General features: G+C 41.8%; 1 protein-coding gene across 1 annotated transcript in view; it reads left to right on the top strand.

Moving 5' to 3' along the window:
- Positions 1-20753, top strand: part of MYH15 (myosin heavy chain 15) — a 48996-nt gene that overhangs the window by 4417 nt on the left and 23826 nt on the right. Inside the window, exons 4-21 of the mRNA XM_049824316.1 lie at positions 444-587; positions 2321-2477; positions 3908-3935; positions 4815-4908; positions 6303-6323; positions 6915-7007; positions 8329-8392; positions 8487-8585; positions 10517-10620; positions 11055-11193; positions 11786-11904; positions 12976-13125; positions 14134-14304; positions 15350-15529; positions 16816-16948; positions 18791-18858; positions 20294-20381; positions 20612-20729. Coding sequence (XP_049680273.1) covers positions 444-587; positions 2321-2477; positions 3908-3935; positions 4815-4908; positions 6303-6323; positions 6915-7007; positions 8329-8392; positions 8487-8585; positions 10517-10620; positions 11055-11193; positions 11786-11904; positions 12976-13125; positions 14134-14304; positions 15350-15529; positions 16816-16948; positions 18791-18858; positions 20294-20381; positions 20612-20729 — 1970 coding nt within the window. The remainder of the gene's footprint in view (positions 1-443; positions 588-2320; positions 2478-3907; positions 3936-4814; positions 4909-6302; positions 6324-6914; positions 7008-8328; positions 8393-8486; positions 8586-10516; positions 10621-11054; positions 11194-11785; positions 11905-12975; positions 13126-14133; positions 14305-15349; positions 15530-16815; positions 16949-18790; positions 18859-20293; positions 20382-20611; positions 20730-20753) is intronic.

Here is a 20753-nt window from a genome sequence, read left to right as displayed (position 1 = left end):
TGTTTCACGAAACGGGCTGCGGATGGGAAGCCCCAGTAACTGATGCCATGTCAGAAGGACGCATGAAAAACCACCAAGGGAAAACCAGCAATGCGGTGGTGGGTAAGCGACCGCCAGCCGCCACGCAGCAGCGGGCGCTCTGTGAGCAGAGGTGTGCAACCAGCCGGTTCTGGTTTGGCCCCCCGAGGTAAAAGCCCAGGCTGTAGCTAAATCCCATGGCTCCTCTCGCGGCCATGCCACCACGCTCCTTACTTTTATCATCTCGGCCTTCCTCTCATTCTTCTGAGAGCTGTGAAAACAAATGGTGTTACGTACATAGGCTGGGTTTGAGCTGAAGGGCTTCCCCCTACAGGGGAAAAAAATACGTTCTCCTGTAAGGTGTGTGAAGCAACAGAAAATCCCAGTGGTTTCCAGTGTGTTGCTGTACGTATCTGTCTTTGCAGACCATGACTATAAAAGAAGACGACGTGCAGTCAATGAACCCTCCCAAATTTGACATGATCGAGGACATGGCTATGCTGACCCATCTGAACGAGGCGTCTGTGTTGTACAACCTGAGAAAGCGCTACAGCAACTGGATGATCTATGTAAGGGTCATTACAAGGTTATATTTAGAAATCTGTGTTTCAAGTGCAGATTTAATGTTTGAACATGTTGTGTTCTTCGTATTCAGTTTACAACTTTGATAAGTCACAAAACCGAGCGTCTCGCTTATCTTTTCAGGAAAGAAGTTGCTCAGAGTTGGCTTGTGTGAATACAGACAGACAAAACTGAATGAAAAAGATGGTGCCTACTTCTTTGGTTTTGCTTGCTTGCCTAGGAGATGGGGGTCATGGGACATATTTTCAGCCATCAAGGCATTGGGGGGACCTAGTTTATTTTTCCTCTCCTACTATTAATCCATGTCAATACCATCCATGGGGATTTCCTTGTTAAGAAACAATGCCTCAAGCTTAGAGCACACACGTCACTTCTTTTAAGTATGAGCCTTTCTATCTTTAGTTCAGTAATTTTATTCCCTTCATTTTCAGTGCTGACATCTGTCTTGTTTCACTCTGGCCTTTTCCCTTGCTCTGTGTCTTCCCCATGACATCATTAACATAATTTCTGTCAGCACCAGAACAGGCTTCAGTAGCATCTAATTTTTCGAGGCCAAACTTTTGCTCTCAGTTTGCATTCAACTGTGTCTGAAATCAGTCAGGGGAATTTACAGATTTTCTAGCCAAGCCCTGTTCTGATTTTTGGTGTTCATCAGAGGAGCGAATACAACTTCTTCCCATTTCAATTCTGATTGTTGAACATTTTCTGCATTTCTCTAACAACCGCTGTATGGACATGTATGGCCTAAAGCATAGCTTTGCTTGCAGATCAGTATAGGTAGATAATTAAATTTGTCGTCTTGCCTTAATCCATTTACTGGTTGGGGTTTTTTCTTTTCCTTGTAGAAAATAGGACTGAGGACTCATGCCAAGGCCATTCGGGAGCAGGTCCTAATGCTATTTTTAGGGGAAGACACCTAGACTTCACCTGAAACTTTAAGAATGTAATTGATCTCATTAATCTATGTGCACATAGTGTTTGTGCCCATATAATAACTGGGTTTCTTTGAAGATTTTTGCTTCAACCTGGACTAAGTACCTGAAAAGTTACCAGCTAACACCGATTCCCTGGGGTTACAACCAAAACCTCATTCTTCCTCAGAATGACCAGGCTCTAGCTAACTGATGTAGATAGAGTAAAGAGCCACTATAAAGATAGATTTTTACCAACTGTGTTTCTCCAAAAGCTGAAAAAAGCTCCACAGCTTTGGGGAATAACACTATGAAGTTACTTTCTCTTTGAACACCCACCAGAAATTGCCCCAAGGTGCTCACATCAAATTAATAATGGGAGATTGTTTCTCCTCCGAAGAATGGAGTTTGAACAGGAAAGCTGTAACTTTTATTTCCTTCGTAATGATTGTTTTCAAGAGGAAAAAACTCTCGTGGGGTAGCAATGCAGAAAATCAGACTTAGGTCTGTTTTCTGCTCCTTCATTTTGCTGAAAGGGCTGTTTCTGTTTCTGGTTGTCATCTTGAAAATACTTTTTCCCCTCCGGAAAACTTTTTAATATCTGAAGTTTTGATATCAGTTGTCAATTCGCTTATCAAAGTCACTTAGCAGGCCAGTAGCTTTAGAAATCGAGATCAACAGCTGAAATTCAAGTCAGAATTCAAACTCAGCTCAGAAGCTGGCAACACCAGATCCTGCTTGGTTGACTAAGGCTTTTTTTCTCATTCCTTGAGCAGTTTCTTTCACTCTTGTTTTGTGTTCCTCTCTAGACCTATTCCGGCTTATTCTGTGTGACTATAAATCCCTACAAGTGGTTGCCGGTATACAAGTCAGAGGTCGTTGCTGCATACAAAGGCAAGAGGCGCTCGGAGGCTCCTCCTCACATCTTCTCCATTGCTGATAACGCGTACCACGACATGCTGCGTAGTAAGTGGCACTCTTTGCTTCCAAATTTGGGTTTGCTTTATTTAGCCGACATGATTGGTACTGGATGGAAGTTTGTGAGACCTTTTGCAGTGTGCAACAAGCGTGCAAATACTCTACAAGCAACAGGGACTTGGCAGTCTGTGTCAATTTTTTATTTTTTTTTTTTTAAACTCCCCTGGCTGTCCCTGTGGTACTTCTAGTAACAGTAAGCTCTGTACGCAGATTATCTGTAAGGTGCACAAATTTAGCTGTCTGAATCCATCAGTTTGTAACAGAAATGGGGCCATGCCCCAAAGGCCTGTAAGTATTTTCCCAACCTCAAAAATAACCTAACTCGCAGTTTATGCGCAGTATTCTAACACTTTTAAGATGTCTGCATTCAAAGGTTAGTGAAGGGCAGCTACCTAGGGTGCTGTGCACACATCGCTTGCACTGACTGCCGTGGGTCTGGGCACCAACGCGGCGGCAATGAACTCCAGATTTTCCTGCGCCGTTTTCCCACCCTGACCCTCAAGTTACTGGAAAGAAAGAGTTTATCAGCAGAGGGCAGCAGTGATGTGCTCACACCAGGTCCTGAGAGGCGGCAGTGTAAATCCCAAAGACACTTGGTGCCAGCACGTCCTGATGTCGCCTGGTTTTAATAAAATGGAAAGTGCCCCAGCTGCCAGGGGACAGAAGGCACTGGGCAGAGGGCATGTGTGTGTGGCTGCAAAGAGATGCTCTTTTATCAGAGAAGGGTGTAATATGGCCAGGCTGCCCAATATGTAGCCTGTCATGATGACTGGAATTAAAAAAGAAAAGAGGAATTTAGGCTCAGCGGCTTGGGAAGCTGCTATGATTTAGCATTTGCTGAACTTGGTTAATAATACATTAAGGTTGCAAGGTGTTCTAATAAATGCTTATTTCTGATCAGGCCATTAACAGCAGGGACACTACAAAACTTCATTCCAGCAGCATGGCCAACTGAAGAAGAGTACATATGCATAGCAAGGAACAGCGTGTGAACAAACAGCAAAATTTCTTGGGTTGATCTAGCACTGCAGGAGCAGAAGGGTCAGATGTGAGCAAAGACGTACTTAGGAGTAAGAAAAGAAACATTCTGATGACAGGAAATTACTTTCTTTCATATAGTTTCCCAGACACAGGAGGAACATGCACGACTGACAGGTCTTTAATACCGACTTGAACAAAACACAAGAGAAGGATTCAGGGCAGGGCTAGAACTTGCACAGCTGGAGGTTGGACTAGGTGATACTAGTCTTTATCTTTCCATCTCTTCTTCATGTGATTCTCTCCTGTCCTTGCAGGACTGATTCTGGAATAGTTGGTACTCATTTGCAATTATAATAAGCAATTTGTACAGCCTACTAAGTTTGTCTCTTTTTTTTTTTTTTTTTCTTTTTCTTTTTTTTTCCCTCCCCCCTCCACAGATCGGGAGAATCAGTCTATGCTGATCACGTAAGTGCTTCTTTTTTGACTGATTTAAGACTGTTGCTGCCAAAAACTTTGAAGAAAAAACATCCTACTGAAATACAAGTTGACCCTTGAGAGCTCAGCTAAACTGCCTGGAACTTCCTCCAGGCCAAGTAACTGACAATTTGGCCATCTAATGGCTGCCTTGAGGCCCATGGGAAAAGAGTAGCTAAGGATTTGATGGAGGCTGGCCCATTTCTGATCCCCAGCTGGTATTCATACCAAGTAGGCATGAAAACAACTCAGCAGGCAGTTAAAGAAGCTTCTTCCAGGGTTAGCCTTGCTGTGGCTGCCCTCTTCAGACATGGAAGACTCCTTCTTTTCAGTGTGGTTGCTCTTGCTGCAAATTATATTTAAGAATGTTGTGCAGATGCATCTAAAGGGAGGGAGATGACCAAGGCAGAAAAGCAGAGACACATCATTTACTGGCAAGCACGAAAGATGGAGAGTTGGGTGTCTCTACATGGTTCACATGTGCTCCTGGATAATGCTGGCAAATTACTGCAGTTTTTCTGTATGTTTTCTAACTCATTAGCTGTATATGGGTAAACATCACATCCTCAGTCTGGATGTTTGTAATAAAACTTCATAGCCTTAAAGAAAGCTTAGTGTAGCGTGGGTTTGTACTAGATTTCTGAGCCCAGTCACAAAAAGAATTAGTTGCTGCTATCGTAGGCATTCACCTCTTCATTCAGCCAATTTAATGTTATTTCCACTGAAATGGCCCAACAACAGGCTGCAGAACTCAGAGTCACTGATTCTGAGAACAGCCTGTGTGCAGGGAGGAGCTGGCAGGACAGGAGGGCGAAAGGATGAGTTACAGCTGTTTGAGCGATGCCTGTGTTCTCTTCCTCCATCCTTTAGCGGAGAATCTGGTGCTGGCAAGACTGTCAACACGAAACGTGTCATCCAGTACTTTGCCACAGTGGCAGCCCTGGGTGAACCTGGTAAAAAGAATGTAAGTCTGCTGGTGGCTGTTTCGTTTCACACTCCAAAGGTTTTTCTGTTGTGTACAACTAACCTCACGTGTCTGCATCCCGAACACTAGACCACGTGCTAGACCTCAACCGGCACAGTTAAGAAAAGAAACTGTTGGGAAAAGATACTGATGCTTCTACACGGTGTTGCTTTAGAACAGAGCATGCTGTTCTGAAGGGAGAAAGGCAATGCTCCCCTGAACTTGCCATGCTCCAGATTGGAGCAGCAAAACTGCTCCTGGTTCTGAACAGCTGCTTGTTGCTGCTGCTTTTCTAGGAGTTTTAGTTTTCATGTGTGTTTAAATATGTTTCTGATTGTGTTAAAGTTGGCCAAAAGATGGGGAGACGATGAAGATTAAGAAATTTGATTTTTTTCACATGGAAAATAGTCTTCAAAAGGACTAGGATTATCATTTCTCATCAAAATGTCTGTTTTGTTGAAAGCTTTTTTGTTCACAAAAAAGAAATGTTTTGACAAAAAGTTTTTTTCAATCAGCTTTTCTGTATTTCTCTTCGGATAAGTGCTGTTCCGCTTATAAGTGCTCTCTAAGGTTACAATGAATACTGTATTTGTGCTGGTTTTTATCTTGTGTTGCTATGAGCTTATTCACTACGAACTTCATTGCACATGGAGGCTCAATGCTCATTTGTGGTGAATTAACTGATTCCTATGAACTGTACTTATAAGGCCAAAATTTCAGCAAGGCTCAGATTCTTGCGTCACCAAAATCTAACACACATTCATCTGAGGCCTGCAAGGCTCTCTTAACAAATGGTTGAGTGGCCCAGAGCCAGCTTTCTGCGTGCAATGAGGTTGGTGCTCATAATGGTGTCTGAAACCTGGTGTGCCCATGGAACAATTGTGCAAATAACAGATATTGCAGCTGGAAGATATTCAATGTAATTTATCAGCTCAGGTCACATTTCACTTTCATTATCATCCTTTTTTTTTCTTTTTTTTTTTCTTTTTTCTCCCAAATATTCTAAGAGTGCAGCATGATCTAATTGTCTAAAACTTGTCTGTTTGCATTAACATCCTTTTCATTTTACCACCTGGCACCAGTCTCTTTTCTCTGTCCAGTTAGTTAGCCTTTTGGTTCATTGTGGAACACCCCCAGAGCAAAACCAGGCAGATGTCTGGAGCAGGGGTTAAAACAACAAACTGGGTAGGAACAGCACTTGGCTGGTTTGTGATGTATGATGAAGGTGAACTTTGCAGTAACAGGTCACACATGCTTTTTCGAAGGAAGGCTTCAGAAAGGTCTGCTGGTGTGTTGGTGCCAACTAGACATCTAACCTCGCTAATCTTTACCTTTTGGTTAGTACTCACATTCTCTCTCTTTTTTTCTTCTCCATTGTGTTCCTCTTTTGACAGCAACCAGCTACCAAAACTGGGGTAAGTCATCAGCTTTGCTATATTTTATCTTTTCAATGTGAAAATGGTACTGGGCTCTGTCAGTCCATGTCACAAACCTCAGCATTTCACTTTGCATGGTTCCCCCAGTGACGGATCCCTGGAGCCCAGGCAGTTAAAGTAGTTTACTTCAGCAAACTGAACTTTGTGGGAGTGACAGTGAATGCTTTTCTCATCTCCAAAAATCCACAATATTACAAGCTCTGAGTGCTTTCAAATGTAATGCCACTCTCTTCAATAGCCCCTCTCCTACACACATCCACTTGGATGTCCCCACGTGCTTCACAGTACATAGGAAGATGTGGTGATTTCTTTTGTATGCAGATGGCATAAACTATCAGGTCTACAAAGCAAAACAGTAGAGAGCAGCAGAATGTTCGAGGCCTTTTCAGCACTCATGAGGGGCCGGCGGTCTTGCTGTTATACCATTCACACTGTGCCACCCCTAGGGTGGCGCGAGATCACTTTGCTATGGGGGCTTCTCTCTATAAGTGAATGCATGGCTGAGCTACAGCTGACAGCTGAGTTTGTGTTCTGTAGGTTTCTCCATAGTATTTCAACCTTGATTTCTAGGGAACCTTGGAGGATCAAATCATTCAAGCAAACCCAGCCCTAGAAGCTTTTGGAAATGCCAAAACCCTGAGAAACGACAACTCCTCACGTTTTGTAAGTCTGTAACATAACGTAATGATGTCCTCTTCAACAATGGCCAGTTAATAACATGTCTGTAATAATCCCTCCATAAGTCGCTTCTCATTTTGCCCACTAAGATGACTGGATTTCCACACAGTGGAAGAATAACAAAGTAGGACCTAACCAGGAAAAACTACAGGAAGGATTAAAGATAAAAAGAAACAAAAAGATCTACCCTGAATAATTGTTTAAACTGTACATGATCAGGAGACAAGCAAAGCCTAGCTTTATAAAGCCCTTTGAAGAGCCATGACAGGTCTTCCCCAGGACAGCCGCTGCTCCATACCTTTATTTTCCTAACATGTTTTCCACTAGCCTAAGACATTCCTTCTCCCTACAATAGCTCTACTTTGTAACTAAGTGTCGGAAATACACCACAATCCCTGCTTCCCCCCTCATCTTCCCCCTCTGCAGACCCACACATGCAGCAGTACTCCTACCTTTGATCCATACCGTCTACCTTTTTGGCTAAGCTGGCCCTGCTTGCCCTTCAGCACTGACACGACCTTGGGCCTCTCCTCATTTCCATTAGGCTTGCAGGAGAGCAATCCCCTCGGGAGCTCTGCCTCTGCCACATCTGGTTGACGTTGGCTCAGAGTTCCAAAAGGAATGGCATGAGGATGACAGCCTGGGCTTGTGGTCCATGCTTCCCCAACAAACCCAGTTAAAAATGAAATTGGAAGGGGTGGAGAGGGTGAGACGTTGTAAGCATCTGTGGAAAGCTACGCAATTGTACAAGGAGTTTGTCAGCTGGAATGGAAGTTAATTACTTAAAATAGTTGATGCGTTTTGAATATGAAAAATTAAATGAAAACTACTCAATTTTTATGAAATTGGGGGGGGGGATGAATATGCAAATCGAATGGGTAAAGCAGTGTAAAATCACAGCACCCTTCTGACGTAAGTAGTGGCATATGAGTTAAGACTGCAGATGAGGAGGAGTCAAAAAAGGAGCCTGTGTGTCTCATGCCCGGGCTTATTGCTCCAAGTCCTGCATTATGCTAAACCCGCATCGTGAAACTGGAAGCTACGTGCATTCCCATATCTTAGCCTGGCAGATAAGTGCATTGTTATCCTTCTCCCACGAGCTGTTTACATAGCTGTATATATAGATTTAGGCTTGGAAAGGTGTAATATCATTGTTTGATATTTCTCATTGAAAATCTGCCTGTGCAAGTCAGGGAGTTAGCGTAAGCTGATTCTTTAGGCCAAATGATTGCTTTCAAGCAGCATCCTTTGTTTCCCTCTGCGTATACTACATGCACTAATTAGAATATTCTTCTGTGTGAATTAGGGTAAATTTATCCGAATCCATTTTGGAACCACAGGCAAGCTGTCATCTGCTGATATTGAGATTTGTAAGCAGCAAACTCTCTCCTTTTTAAAAAAATACAATTGCTCATCTGAAAGCTTGGAGAGCCTTTCTCACTGAATTTTTCTTTGTGCAACTAGATTTATTGGAGAAATCCCGAGTGATTTTCCAGCAACCGGGTGAAAGAGACTATCACATCTTCTACCAAATCCTGTCGGGAAAGAAACCAGAATTACTGGGTAAGCATTACCTGGGTCTACAGATTTTAAGAACCAACTTTAGCTGAATGTGGCTGAGGAGAGGGCAGGGGCACACCTGTATTCAGAAAGACCCTTACGCTTCCACTTGAGAAAACTGAACTTCCACTCTCAAATACACCCTTTTAAAGATGCTGTTCCAATGGCAGCAACATACACCATTTTTCTGTGATATACTGATGCAGGTACCCTATAAAGTGAAGTGATTTACAGATTAGACTAAGGGAATGAGACTCACACAGGACTTTTAAAACAGACCATTATAAAGGCAAAAAAAAAAGTCGCACTGAATTTGTGTAATCCAAGGTCTTGAAATATCTGGAAAATGCTATGCCTCCAAAAGCATTTATGGTGATAAAAAATTAATTATCCAGATTTTCACATATGAGTAGATTTGCTTATAGGTCCATGAAGAAAAGCCAGTTCCCTCTTTCTGCCCCAAGTGCCAAAACTGGCATCCTAGCATGTTCTGTAGCAAGGGAGGATATGCAAAAGCCACCTGCCACTGATTGTGTGGCTACTACCCCTTTCAAGTTTTTCCTGGCTGAATGTGGGCCCGTAAACCTGTTGGAGAAAAGCAGAGAGCAGATGAGGTCTTTCTGCTCCCATCTCCTAATGCTTTGAATAAAACCTTCACCAGTTACTTAAGTGATGTGGTTTGCTGACTTTAATCTGTGCTCTGGAGAAACACATTTTATAAAATGCATCGAAGAGCCACTTTATTGCTGCACTAAATTGCTATTAAGTCACAGCAAACGTAATCTGTTTTGAAGTCTTATTATCCTGACAGTGCGTGGTCAAGTCCCTAATCCTCTTAGCTTTTACGTGGCCTAATTAATGACGATTACAGGAAAGATTTCAAGGAAGCATTGCAGTAAGATTCTTGTGTGAATCCCTGTGCTGGGAAAACATGCTCTTTCTCATAAACTGTCTGTATACTCTACAACAGCACGCACCTTTCTGGCCAGCAGAAGCATGACTGCAGGCTTTTGAAGAGGCTGAAACCAACGATGACTTCTGTTTTGTAGATGAGAAATTTATGTGTTTGTATATAAACACATACATATCTAAATATAGATAAGTATAAATACAGCAAAATATAAATGCAGATAAATGAATACGTAACATAGTGACTACACAGCAAAGTAAGACAGACTTACAGAGAATATGATTTTATATACACATATATTGACAGACATATATGTATTTACATACATACATATCTAGACATGTAGGTATGTGTGTGTATGTATATAAAAGATTGAAATCTAGACCAAATCTGGGTCTGCTGAATGTGGGTGAAACTTTCTGTTGATTTAGAGAAGCAGGACTATCCCTATAGTTTTGGAGCCAGCTAACTTTCTAGAAAACAATTCTACATTTTGGGGGTTTCATATGAAGGAAAAGAAAAGAGGAGAGAAAGAGAGAGCCATATTCAGACTTCTGTTCATCAAGAGCCAAGTGTCTAGTGCCAAAGTCGCTATTTTGTGAGTCTGTTATAGAAGAGGGAAACCATGCCCATTGCCCCTGTCTTGGATCATGCCAAAATCTTTTTTTTCCTCTGTACTAAGATGGGATTTTTACACAGGCACACAAGGCAGAAAGTAGGGCTAGAAGGGAAATTACGAACTCAGTATACTGCAAAACAGGCTTAATAGGTGTGTATGCAGTATTTCCATATTCTTTTCATTCACACTTTCTCTAAATCTTGGTCTTCAGACTGGAATAGTAGAATGAGAGTTGGTTGCTGCCCTGCAGTTGTAAAAACAACCAAAAATCCAAAAACAACAACAAAAAATAATTTTATACACAGTTGCACAGAGGCAAATGTATGTCAGAGTTGATCTTTCCATCTCCATTTTTTGGGGGTATCCTGAATGGATGGCAGTTTTGACCTTGCAGTTCTTTTACAGATATGCTGCTGGTATCTACCAATCCATATGACTACCACTTTTGCTCACAAGGAGTAGTTACAGTGGACAACTTGGATGACGGAGAAGAATTGATGGCAACGGATGTAAGCCTGTATTGATTTGACTTTGTGCTTCATAGATTAGGTGCATGTAGAGAGGAAAAGTGCTGGCAGGAGCCTAACTTCTGTCACTGAAACTATTGGACTAAACTGAAAGCAGAAATGGGTCTTAATTGTATTCATACTATGAAGCACGAGGCCTGATAAACTATTATACTTTTGAATCTGGCCATGCTCCATGTAATGCCCGTAGGCACAATGTTCTTATAATTTTGATAGATAAAATGCTAGATAAAGGGAGCTTTCCTCCTGCTCCCCAGCCACCACTGGGTCTTCAGGGTGTTCCAGTGGCTGCTTTGTGAGAAAACACCCCTTGGCAGGTTAGTGATACCTGCCATGCAAAGGGAGATTGCAGGGCTGCAAAAGACCTTTGCTTCTGAATAGGGAAGTGACAAACTATCTGTGTTTCTTTTTCACAGCAAGCCATGGACATCTTGGGCTTTGTGCCAGATGAGAAGTCTGGTGCCTACAAGCTCACAGGTGCCATCATGCACTTCGGGAACATGAAATTCAAACAAAGACCCAGAGAAGAGCAGGCAGAGGCTGATGGCACTGAAAGTAAGAATAAGACCTAAAATTACTTACCTTCAAACATCTGGCATGTATCATGCACTGTGTTGAGGAAGCAGCAGCCTGTTAGCTTTGATCTTGCACAACGTAGCTTCTCATCAGCCAAGAGTGCTGTCCTTGATTTGTAGCAGTGGCTTCTTCAGTGGTGGGGTAACCTTATGTAGTAGAAGGTGAATAGACACAGTCGGAGTAACCCGATGAAATTCCTTTTTTTGTAACCATTTGAACAAAATGGTTGCAAAAAGTTGTTGCCTTAGCTTTCTCTTTTGTGTCTTCATGTCTTGTTTCTTTACTTCCTCTTGCACCTGAAACTGTCTATAACCAGTGTGGAGATATGTTCTTCTCCCTATACCTGAAGAGTTTCTCAAGTGTGATCATTGCAGGAACTGGGGTCTAAGCTAGCTAGATGACCTTCTCTACCACAAGGGACAGTGCAGGCACACCTAACGCAAATTATTAAAAGAGCCACGTCTTTATCCAGTTTCTCGTTGGAAGTGGATGTACTTAATATTTTTTCTTGGCTAGGCATATTTCCATTTAGAAGTTCAAAGCCAGTTGAAACCTTGTTTCTCTTGATCAGGTGCTGACAAAGCTGCCTACCTAATGGGAATAAACTCCTCCGATTTGGTTAAGGGTTTATTGCACCCTAGAGTGAAAGTCGGCAACGAGTATGTGACCAAAGGCCAAAGTGTTGAACAGGTAAGAAGAAGCTTTCAGGGTATTTGGATACCTGTCCTACCAGCCTTGAGGATTCATCTGTAACATCTGAGAGACAGACAGCTGCTAGAAATATTAACATGTACCTCTAGTACCTGTTCTCATTTTATCTCCCCAAACTTGGGGGAAAACGGGTAAAGAGACTGACAGAGGAATAGTGTCCAGCACTGCCTTTGATAGGATTGTTTTTCTGATGCATTAGTAGCAGGCACTCAAGGAAACCAGGTGCAGTAAAACCACATGGGGATTGATATTTAATTCTGGATGAGAGGAGTTACCTAGAAGAGTTGAGCCATGGATTATTTATTCACTCATCACTCATCCATTATTCATGTAATTTTAAGCTCTGCGTGACCTCAATCAGCTAAAGGCAATATCCACTTAAAGGTATCTCTTAATTTAGGAGACAAAAGTCCTTGGGTTAGCACTGCTGCAGCTGTAGCAGTATTGTAGAAGATGCTGCAGAGTTTTGGTTACAATGAAAATTGTTGTTTGAAGACAGGCTGTGGTACAGGCTCAGAAACTAGAAAACTGCTGGAGGGAGGTCTACCCTATCGGTGTAGTTGCGCATCGGCTAAAGAAGAGACTTCTGACAGACTTTTCCTATCACCTGCTTATGCCATAGTATCCTTCAAAAATTAGAAGCAAATGGCAATAAACAATTGAGCACAGACCTTCCCTATTCTGGCAGTAGGTCTGGACATCATGGTTGGCATCCGGCCTGTGAGCTGCCTGGTACCTAACTTCCATGGCAATGTAAGGGATTAAAACATTTGCAACTTGCTGTCCAGCTGTTTCCCAAGATGTACTTTACTAGCAATTTATGTACGTGTTAGTATACATACATATACATAACAACAATTTGGAGAAAAGTCAGCACAGGTAATGGGAAAAGCCACGTGTCGTATTAAGTACGCCTTGGTGATTATAAGAACCATTGTGAAACTTCATTTAAACTGTAAATAGGGATTGAAATAGGCTACTGCACTGAAAGTCTTGTGTTCCACAGTGAATTCTGTTCCACACAGTGGTAGTTTGAAACATGTGTTTTAGGTTTTGTATGCTGTTGGAGCCTTATCTAAGGCAGTGTACGATCGAATGTTCAAATGGCTGGTGGTCCGTATCAACAAGACCTTGGACACTAAGCTGCCAAGACAGTTCTTCATTGGAGTCCTGGATATTGCCGGGTTTGAAATCTTTGATGTGAGTATTAATGTGTGAGGACTTGGTGGAAGAACATAAAAGATGCTAAGCAATAGCTCTTGGATGGGTATTTCTTGTTCTAAATGAACAGAAGGCAAAGTGATGAGAAAGCCGTAAAGCAAATAGGGTATATGGTTTTATAAGGGTTTTCCATGAATAGATGTAGAAAACACTCAGCATTTAGCGCAGCTGGACGTGCTGATAGTTCCTGGGGAGGAAGAGGGTGGCAACCTTTAGAAAAGACAACTTCTCACATGCTTGGGGCTGTGTTTTAAGCGAGTGTATTGTTTCCACTCTTTCTCTTTGAGAGAAAGCTTCTTTTATAGGGTATGATATTTCTTCCTCTTTGTATCTCAATATAAGAGATATGTATTCATCTTGATATAAGAAAGAAATTTTTCGCAGTGAGAACAATCATTCACTGGAACCTCTGCAGGGACTTGGTAGAGTCCCCATCACTGGAGGTTTTCAAGATGCGGTAGTGCAGGGTGCTAGACAATCTCATCTAGGTTCCCTCTCCTACGAAAGGTTGGATCAGATGAACTTTCGAGGTCCCTTCCAACCCGGGCCGTTCTGTGATTCTATCATTGTTGTGAAGAAGTGTTTGCGAGAAAAGCACGCCACAACTCCTGTTTCACAGAATCCATTCCTGAAGATAAGTGCTTAATGCTGTTGCTGCTACGTGTTGCTCTCGATGCACAGCAGAGCAAAGAGCGCGTTGGCTCTGCTTTACAGAGCTGGTGCGGCAAGCTGCTGAAGGAAAAGCACGTGCATTCTGAGAGACCCGAACACATCTGGGCATCCTCACACTCCAGAGGACAGCACATGAGGCAGCCAGCAGCCTGCCTCTCAACTCCCTCCTCCTTTGCCTTCGGTGTTATGCTCAGTAGTTTCTCAACTGGTTACTGTTTAGAAGGTTTTACGTGTAGACTGTTTCCTTCTTGCTGTTCCGCCAAGCCCTTACATAGTTAACTGTGGTGCGAATGCTTCTTTCTTTATCTCCTGCAGTTTAACAGCTTTGAGCAGCTCTGCATCAATTACACTAATGAGAAACTGCAACAGTTTTTCAATCATCACATGTTTGTCCTGGAGCAAGAAGAGTATAAGAAGGAAGGCATTGAATGGGTATTCATTGATTTTGGCATGGACCTGCAGGCCTGCATTGATCTAATTGAGAAGGTATGTACAGGAGTGCTAAGGTGTATTTACTGAATTGGTTTTAGTCATGATACTCCCTTGGAGATGTCCTCAAGGTCCAGTGAACAGAGTAGGATAAAGAGCAGGACAAGCTTATTGCCTTTCTACATGCAATATGGAATCAATGAAAAATCCGTATTTGTGGCATTTTTGGCTACTTGGCCTTACCTCTGTAAGTTTGCCTTACAGATCCAACAGTAACGACAATTTTGTACGGCTGTAGAATCTTCCTTGTTTTTTAGTTTTGTCTTTCTCTGTCCCTACAGTTCTTCCATTTACTTTGTTCCACATGTGCTTAACATCAAACATACTTGTCAGCTTTTCAGGGCAAATGCTCTGTTTCAGTCCCACACCCCGTGCCTCTCCCTGTGAGGCTCCTGTTTCTTACATTACATATGGATGTGCAAAGTCCTTCGTGCTCTTCCTAGCCTGGAACTATTGCTTCCCTCTCACCGCTTCCCCAGCATGGGATATGCCTTTCCTTTTCTCTTCTTTGTGAGTATAATGTGGTCCTGGTGGGGACAGCTGTCCCTTGCTGTATCTCTCTTTCTGCCATCTCTTATGGCATGGCATCTAACCCTGCAGATCTGTGAGGAGAAATGAAATTTTTAGCAGGACATTTGGAACAGCTGGAGTAGAAAGGTTGATTATTAAGTTTTCTTCTACTTGATCACTTTCTTCTCCAGGGGTAGGATATCTGCGCGTGATCCTAGTCCCTCAAACAATCTGTCCAGTGCTAGGAAGTTAGTTCATCTTTTCCTGAGACATGAATAATAAAATTGGTGTTGGTCCAACTGCCTTGAAAGATAAATCAAACCCTTTCTGGAAGTCATCATAAAGCCTGCTAAGGCAGAATTGACATACTGAATAGTCAAAGGGGTGGTTACTATTTTAACAGAATAGTCAAAGACTTCCTCCTCAGGATGAGAAGAAATTTTGCAGGCTTAAAATTCCATCTTAAGGCTGCACAGCTACTGAAAGCAGGCGGCCTAAGCGTTATCCAACGAAGATGTTCTTAAATCCACAGCCATTGGGAATCCTGTCTATCCTTGAAGAGGAATGTATGTTCCCGAAAGCTACAGATATGACTTTCAAAGCGAAACTCTACGACAATCATCTTGGCAAATCACCTAACTTACAGAAGCCCAGGCCTGATAAGAAAAGGAAATACGAAGCTCACTTTGAACTTCTTCATTACGCCGGTGCAGTAAGTTCCTCTGCTGGCAGGTAGACTTTGTATTAGAGGTCTTCCAGGTGGGGTTTGGCCCATAGTGCACAACAAGGGAAGGTGGGAAGGATGAAGAGGGGAAGAAAGGAACAGTGAGGAGTAAAAGCAGGCGTCCACTCTCTCTGCACCAGTATTGCAACACAGTAAGATGCCACCAGACCCCATGACATCTGGATCTTGGATACACAAACAACACAAAACAAACAGAGGAAGGCTAATAGTGCTTTTGCTGAAAATATGCCTTGCCTTGCCTTTATCACTTTCCCTATATCAGATTCAGACTAGTGATTAAATAGCAGCAGCATCTTGGTTCCCTGGACAAATGGACTGAGTAATTTCTGCCTAACTTTGGGGATGTTAAAAAAAAATAATAATTTTGACATACTTTTTATTCACGCTAGGACCAGTGTGTCAAAGTACCCAAGGCAAATGTGGTTAATTCTGCTGTGAAGGTTTAGTTCACATGTCCACCGATGATGGTGTGAATGGGAATACGGTCCAGTACCATGATACCTGAGCCAAAACTTGCCCAGTTTCAAAGCTCTGTTTTCAGACCAGGTGGGCAGAAAGAATTTGAGAGGGACAGAGGAAATTTTTTTATCAAACTAGAGTTGATATGAAGCCTCAGCACAGCAGAGCTGGAACCCACCTGATGCTGTTAATTTCAATTTATAATTGAACATTAAGCTAATTTTGTATTTATTAAGAGAAATAATGCCCATCTTGCTCTTTATCTGTAGTTGTTGACGTATTCAGCCAAGAAAATTAGAATTTCTATCCCCTTGTGGTACTAATAATGGAATATATTTTCCCATTAAACAGAGCTGTGGCAAAGACCAGGAGTTAGACTTTTAGTCATTAAGCTTCAGTCAGAAAATCTTGTTTATTCCAGTGTAGCATGCTGTTGTGAAGTGAAATTATGGCTTGTGCATTTTACAGTTCAGCACTTACTAGTAGGGTTCCTGGAACACTGATTACACGTGGTATCTCTACAGCCAACCACATGGTGTCCATGAGAAGATGTAGGGACCAGAGAGTTTGGAAGGAGTGTGTGGGATTCAGATGGTAATTATTAGGAAGAGAGGTTTGGGAATTAGGAAGCAGAGAAATGGAGGGGAAGTGATGAAAAACTGGGTGGCTGGTACTGGTCTGAGAGCAGCACTTCATAAAAGGTCATTGACTTCAAGCCAAACCATAAAGAACTACTGGCTGCTCTGAAGAGGAACATTTGCAATCTCTGGTTTGTTTTCGATGCCTTGCTGTAGGTTCCCTATAACATCATTGGGTGGCTTGAGAAGAACAAAGACCCGCTTAATGAAACTGTAGTAGGTATTTTCCAAAAATCATCCAACAAACTCCTGGCAAGCTTGTTTGAAAGCTATGTTGGCGCTGACAGCGGTAAGCAGAATCAGCTCACATGGGTTTTCTTTCATCTCTGGGATGTGTGCTTGGGAATGAATTTAAGAAACAAAACAATTCTCTCAACTGCAATTGACTCAATGCTAAATGAGGCAGTGACTAATTATTTAGATGCGCACAACATCTGTAGGAGTTTGCCAGTTATACCAAGGAGGCCATTAACAGAGCTAATTTGAATGCATAATACCTCTGAGCAATTTTGGCAAGGAAATCTGTGTGTTGTGAACACTCCAGTGGGAGTTTGAGCATGCAACTGTTCAGATATGCAGGCAAGTCTTGCACAAAAAATTCTGTACATAAATGCCTATGAACAAGAATAGCTCCTGTTTCCCACACTGTAGTCCTCCTTGCTAGCCACCCTGAATTATATAAGAAAAAACAAAGTTTAAGAGAGTGTTTTGGAATATTTTGTTGGATTAGTGGCAAGTAGACACTGGAGGTACCTCAACATCATTCCACATTGGCCAAAGTAGAAGATTTTGCCAGTACATCTTCCTTTTTGGTTGCTGTTGGGTTTTTTGTTCGACAAGACTACCGTATGTCTGAGAACATATTTAAGCTGTATGCATTACACAGAACTGTTTTATTTGTGAGAAGACAAGTAGCAAGCATCCAGAAAATTGATCTTAAGTAAATAAGACTGGCAATCATTACAAAGATGTAGCTCTTATGTCCTGAAGTTGCAATCACTTACAGCCTATTTATTAGTAACCTCATTTCTGTAGATGTTCTTGTCATGAATCATAAGACACTTTTCTGAAGAAGCAAGCAGGCTGCAGACTTCGTAATGTGAAGAAGAGGTGGAGCTGAATGTAAATAACAAAAATCCTGCCACTAGCAAATTCTTGCAAGTTACTAACTGCCTATTTGCCTGTGGGTGTTCCCGTCTGTCACAATACTACCTTGCTTTTCCTCAGTGTCAGGAGAAAAGAATAGCCTGTGCAGATTAGCCTCTTCCAGTCTCAGCAGTGTCGCTTTCAGAAGGGGTAAAGGCTGTGGGTAATTGCACCAAGCACATCGAACTCTTCACTTCTCCTTTTATGTTGACTATTGTAGACAGGTGACAGAATGCCAGACCTCCTGGGAATGACCTAATGGTCCAGTGTTTAGAAAGCTGCAGCAATTGCTGTACATTTTTGGGTCATGTATGTATGTTTTGGGCTCCTGTGAACAATTTGTAAATGTCGTGTGAGAAACTAGCATTCCTTTGGAGGATCTGAGTGATTTTGACTCTGAACCCTTAAGCAAAATTCAGGGGATGCAAAGCTGCTATATCTAAAATTACAAAGACTCATTTCCCTCTATTCTAGACAAATGTTACTTGCACAAGATCAGTGTCTGCATAGCAGACATGTGAGAATCAGTGTCTATGCAGTACAGTGTACAGTACAAATTTTCCATAAGCTTTCCTTTCCTTTAGCTTTTTCTACGTCATCTCACCCTATAGGCTTTTTAATGAACTACAAACAACTCTATTTTGTTAAAAGTTATTTTTCTGCCTTATTCATATTTATAGACTTTCTGCATAACAAGTGATGCTGTGTAGAGCTGAAATGCAAATGCAATCCGGAAAGCTTACAGTAGTCTTTGACAAAAATCCCAAGTAAGGACAGAGAGCTGCACACTTGTGATACATCACACTTGATGTTCAGAATGTTTTGTGTAATATTTGAGCAATCAGAGCCATGAAGTCATTAGCTATGCCCTTCATTCAGAGGGTGTTGCACTATTAGAACAGTTTGTCTGTCTCCCACGCCCTGCCTGTACCACTTACTGAGATGCAGATTGTATTTTTATTTATTTCTTTTTTTTTTTCCTTAGCTGACCAGGGTGGAGAAAAGAAACGCAAGAAAGGTGCTTCTTTTCAAACAGTGTCCTCATTGCACAAGGTTTGTTTATCTGTCCCCATCTGATGGTTTGAGTTAAGACCACACATTGAAGAGGAACGTTAAGCATTGTAATGGACAAAAAAAAAATTGAAATCGAACATCAGAATTTGATTTGGGGCCTCGGTTATTGACCTTGGCTAAGTGAATACACTGTTATTAAAAACGCATGTGTCGACGGCTGCTCCATTTTAGCTTCTTTGAGCATTCAGGAGATTGTTTTCTATTCTAAAGTATCACAAAATGTTGTGAACAACCTTTATCACTTATTTTGGGGCTTATAGCTTCATGCATGTCTTTGGAACAGGAACCGGTTACAAGTAATTTGCTAGTTCCTATCTGATTACTGTTTGTAATTGGATCCTAGGGTTAGAGCAGTCATGGAAAACAAAAGTTGTTGAATGGAGTGTCATATAGTCTCTTCTTTCCTGAGTAGTTCCCTTCTACTGGGACTGGCATGTGCTCCTGGTGGAACCTGTCACTAGGATCATGCCTGGGGAAAAACAGGGCCTGTAATTTAACATCAGTACCATTTCTTATGGGTAACATTGAGGAAGCTGTAATGAAGGTAAACCTCAGTTAGGGAAAGAAAGTAGTTATCTCCCACTAGTCATGTCATTTTATCTTGTTTGGAGGTACGCCTCATGAAGGGAAATCATGGGAAATCGAGACCTGTATCTTACTAGCTGAAGAAGTGTAAAGGCAGCTGAAGGATCACTCAGACAGTAATTTAATAATCCACAAATAGAAGCCCACTTTCCAGCACTCAAGGAGCTGCTAAGTACCCAGCTCAGGTGGTCTCATTTATCATCCTGACTGGCATATGAGAAATTTTCAGTTTGAACAGTTATGTTGATGACATTATATTCCACCTCTGATGGTCTCTATTTTCTGCTTATTAGACAAAACACTTTCCACAGAGTTTGGTGATCACTGGTAGACACTGAAGAGTTGGCATCTTCTGAGCTAGCTTGCTGCCTGCCTGGGAGATGCCTGATTAAGATCAATAAAGGGAAAATGCTTGGCCAGAAGGACAAAAACCTAGCTTTTCTGAAGAACAGATGGGAAAGGTGAACTATCCTCACTGAGAGGAGAAGTGACTAGGCAAAAATGCAGCTGGCTTTGCAGAAATGCTCCGCAGGATGATACTGCATCTTGCTTGCTGTTCATTCTGTTTCTGACATTTCTGGGTTTGTAAGTAAAACGTGTCTTCCTAAGACTTTGCTAAATGGATGTGGATTCCTGTAATAAAGTTAATTCATACTTTGGTTTATTTGAACACATTTCACTGTAATAATTTTGGTAAGCCTATAATTTTGTGGAGGCTATTTAGAGAGATTACCTTAGTAGACTTAACAACCAACAAACCAACAAAATAAGTGATGGGAATTCCACTAAACCGTTGAAGCTAATTGTGTTCTTCATCTGTCTGTTCTAGGAAAATTTAAATAAGCTGATGACTAACCTAAAATCTACAGCTCCTCACTTTGTACGATGCATTATACCTAATGAATCAAAAACTCCAGGTATGGAAAACACAACAGTCTTAAAATTTTAGTATATTTGAACTATGTCATTCCAATACTTACGTCCAAGTCACCAGATTGTACTTAAATACTGTCTGTCTTGTTCACCTTATCCAATGGTGTTGCTCTTTCAGGACGTGACACCTCACATTTTCCAATTCCCTCGGTGAAATGAAGATTAATCCTTATGGAGAAACTCCATTTAATTTAGCCTTGATTTTCCCCTGTAGGTGAAATGGATGCTTTCCTTGTCTTGCATCAGCTCCGCTGTAATGGTGTCCTGGAAGGCATCCGCATTTGCCGTAAGGGCTTCCCAAACAGGGTGCTTTATGCTGACTTTAAACAAAGGTAATGCAGAGCTGTGTTGTCTCC

This window comes from Accipiter gentilis, chromosome 21 (genome assembly GCF_929443795.1).
Source record: "Accipiter gentilis chromosome 21, bAccGen1.1, whole genome shotgun sequence".
NCBI classification, from domain to species: Eukaryota; Metazoa; Chordata; class Aves; order Accipitriformes; family Accipitridae; genus Astur; species Astur gentilis.
The sequence above is the reverse complement of the archived record's forward strand: the minus strand, read 5'-3'. Positions and strand labels throughout refer to the sequence as shown.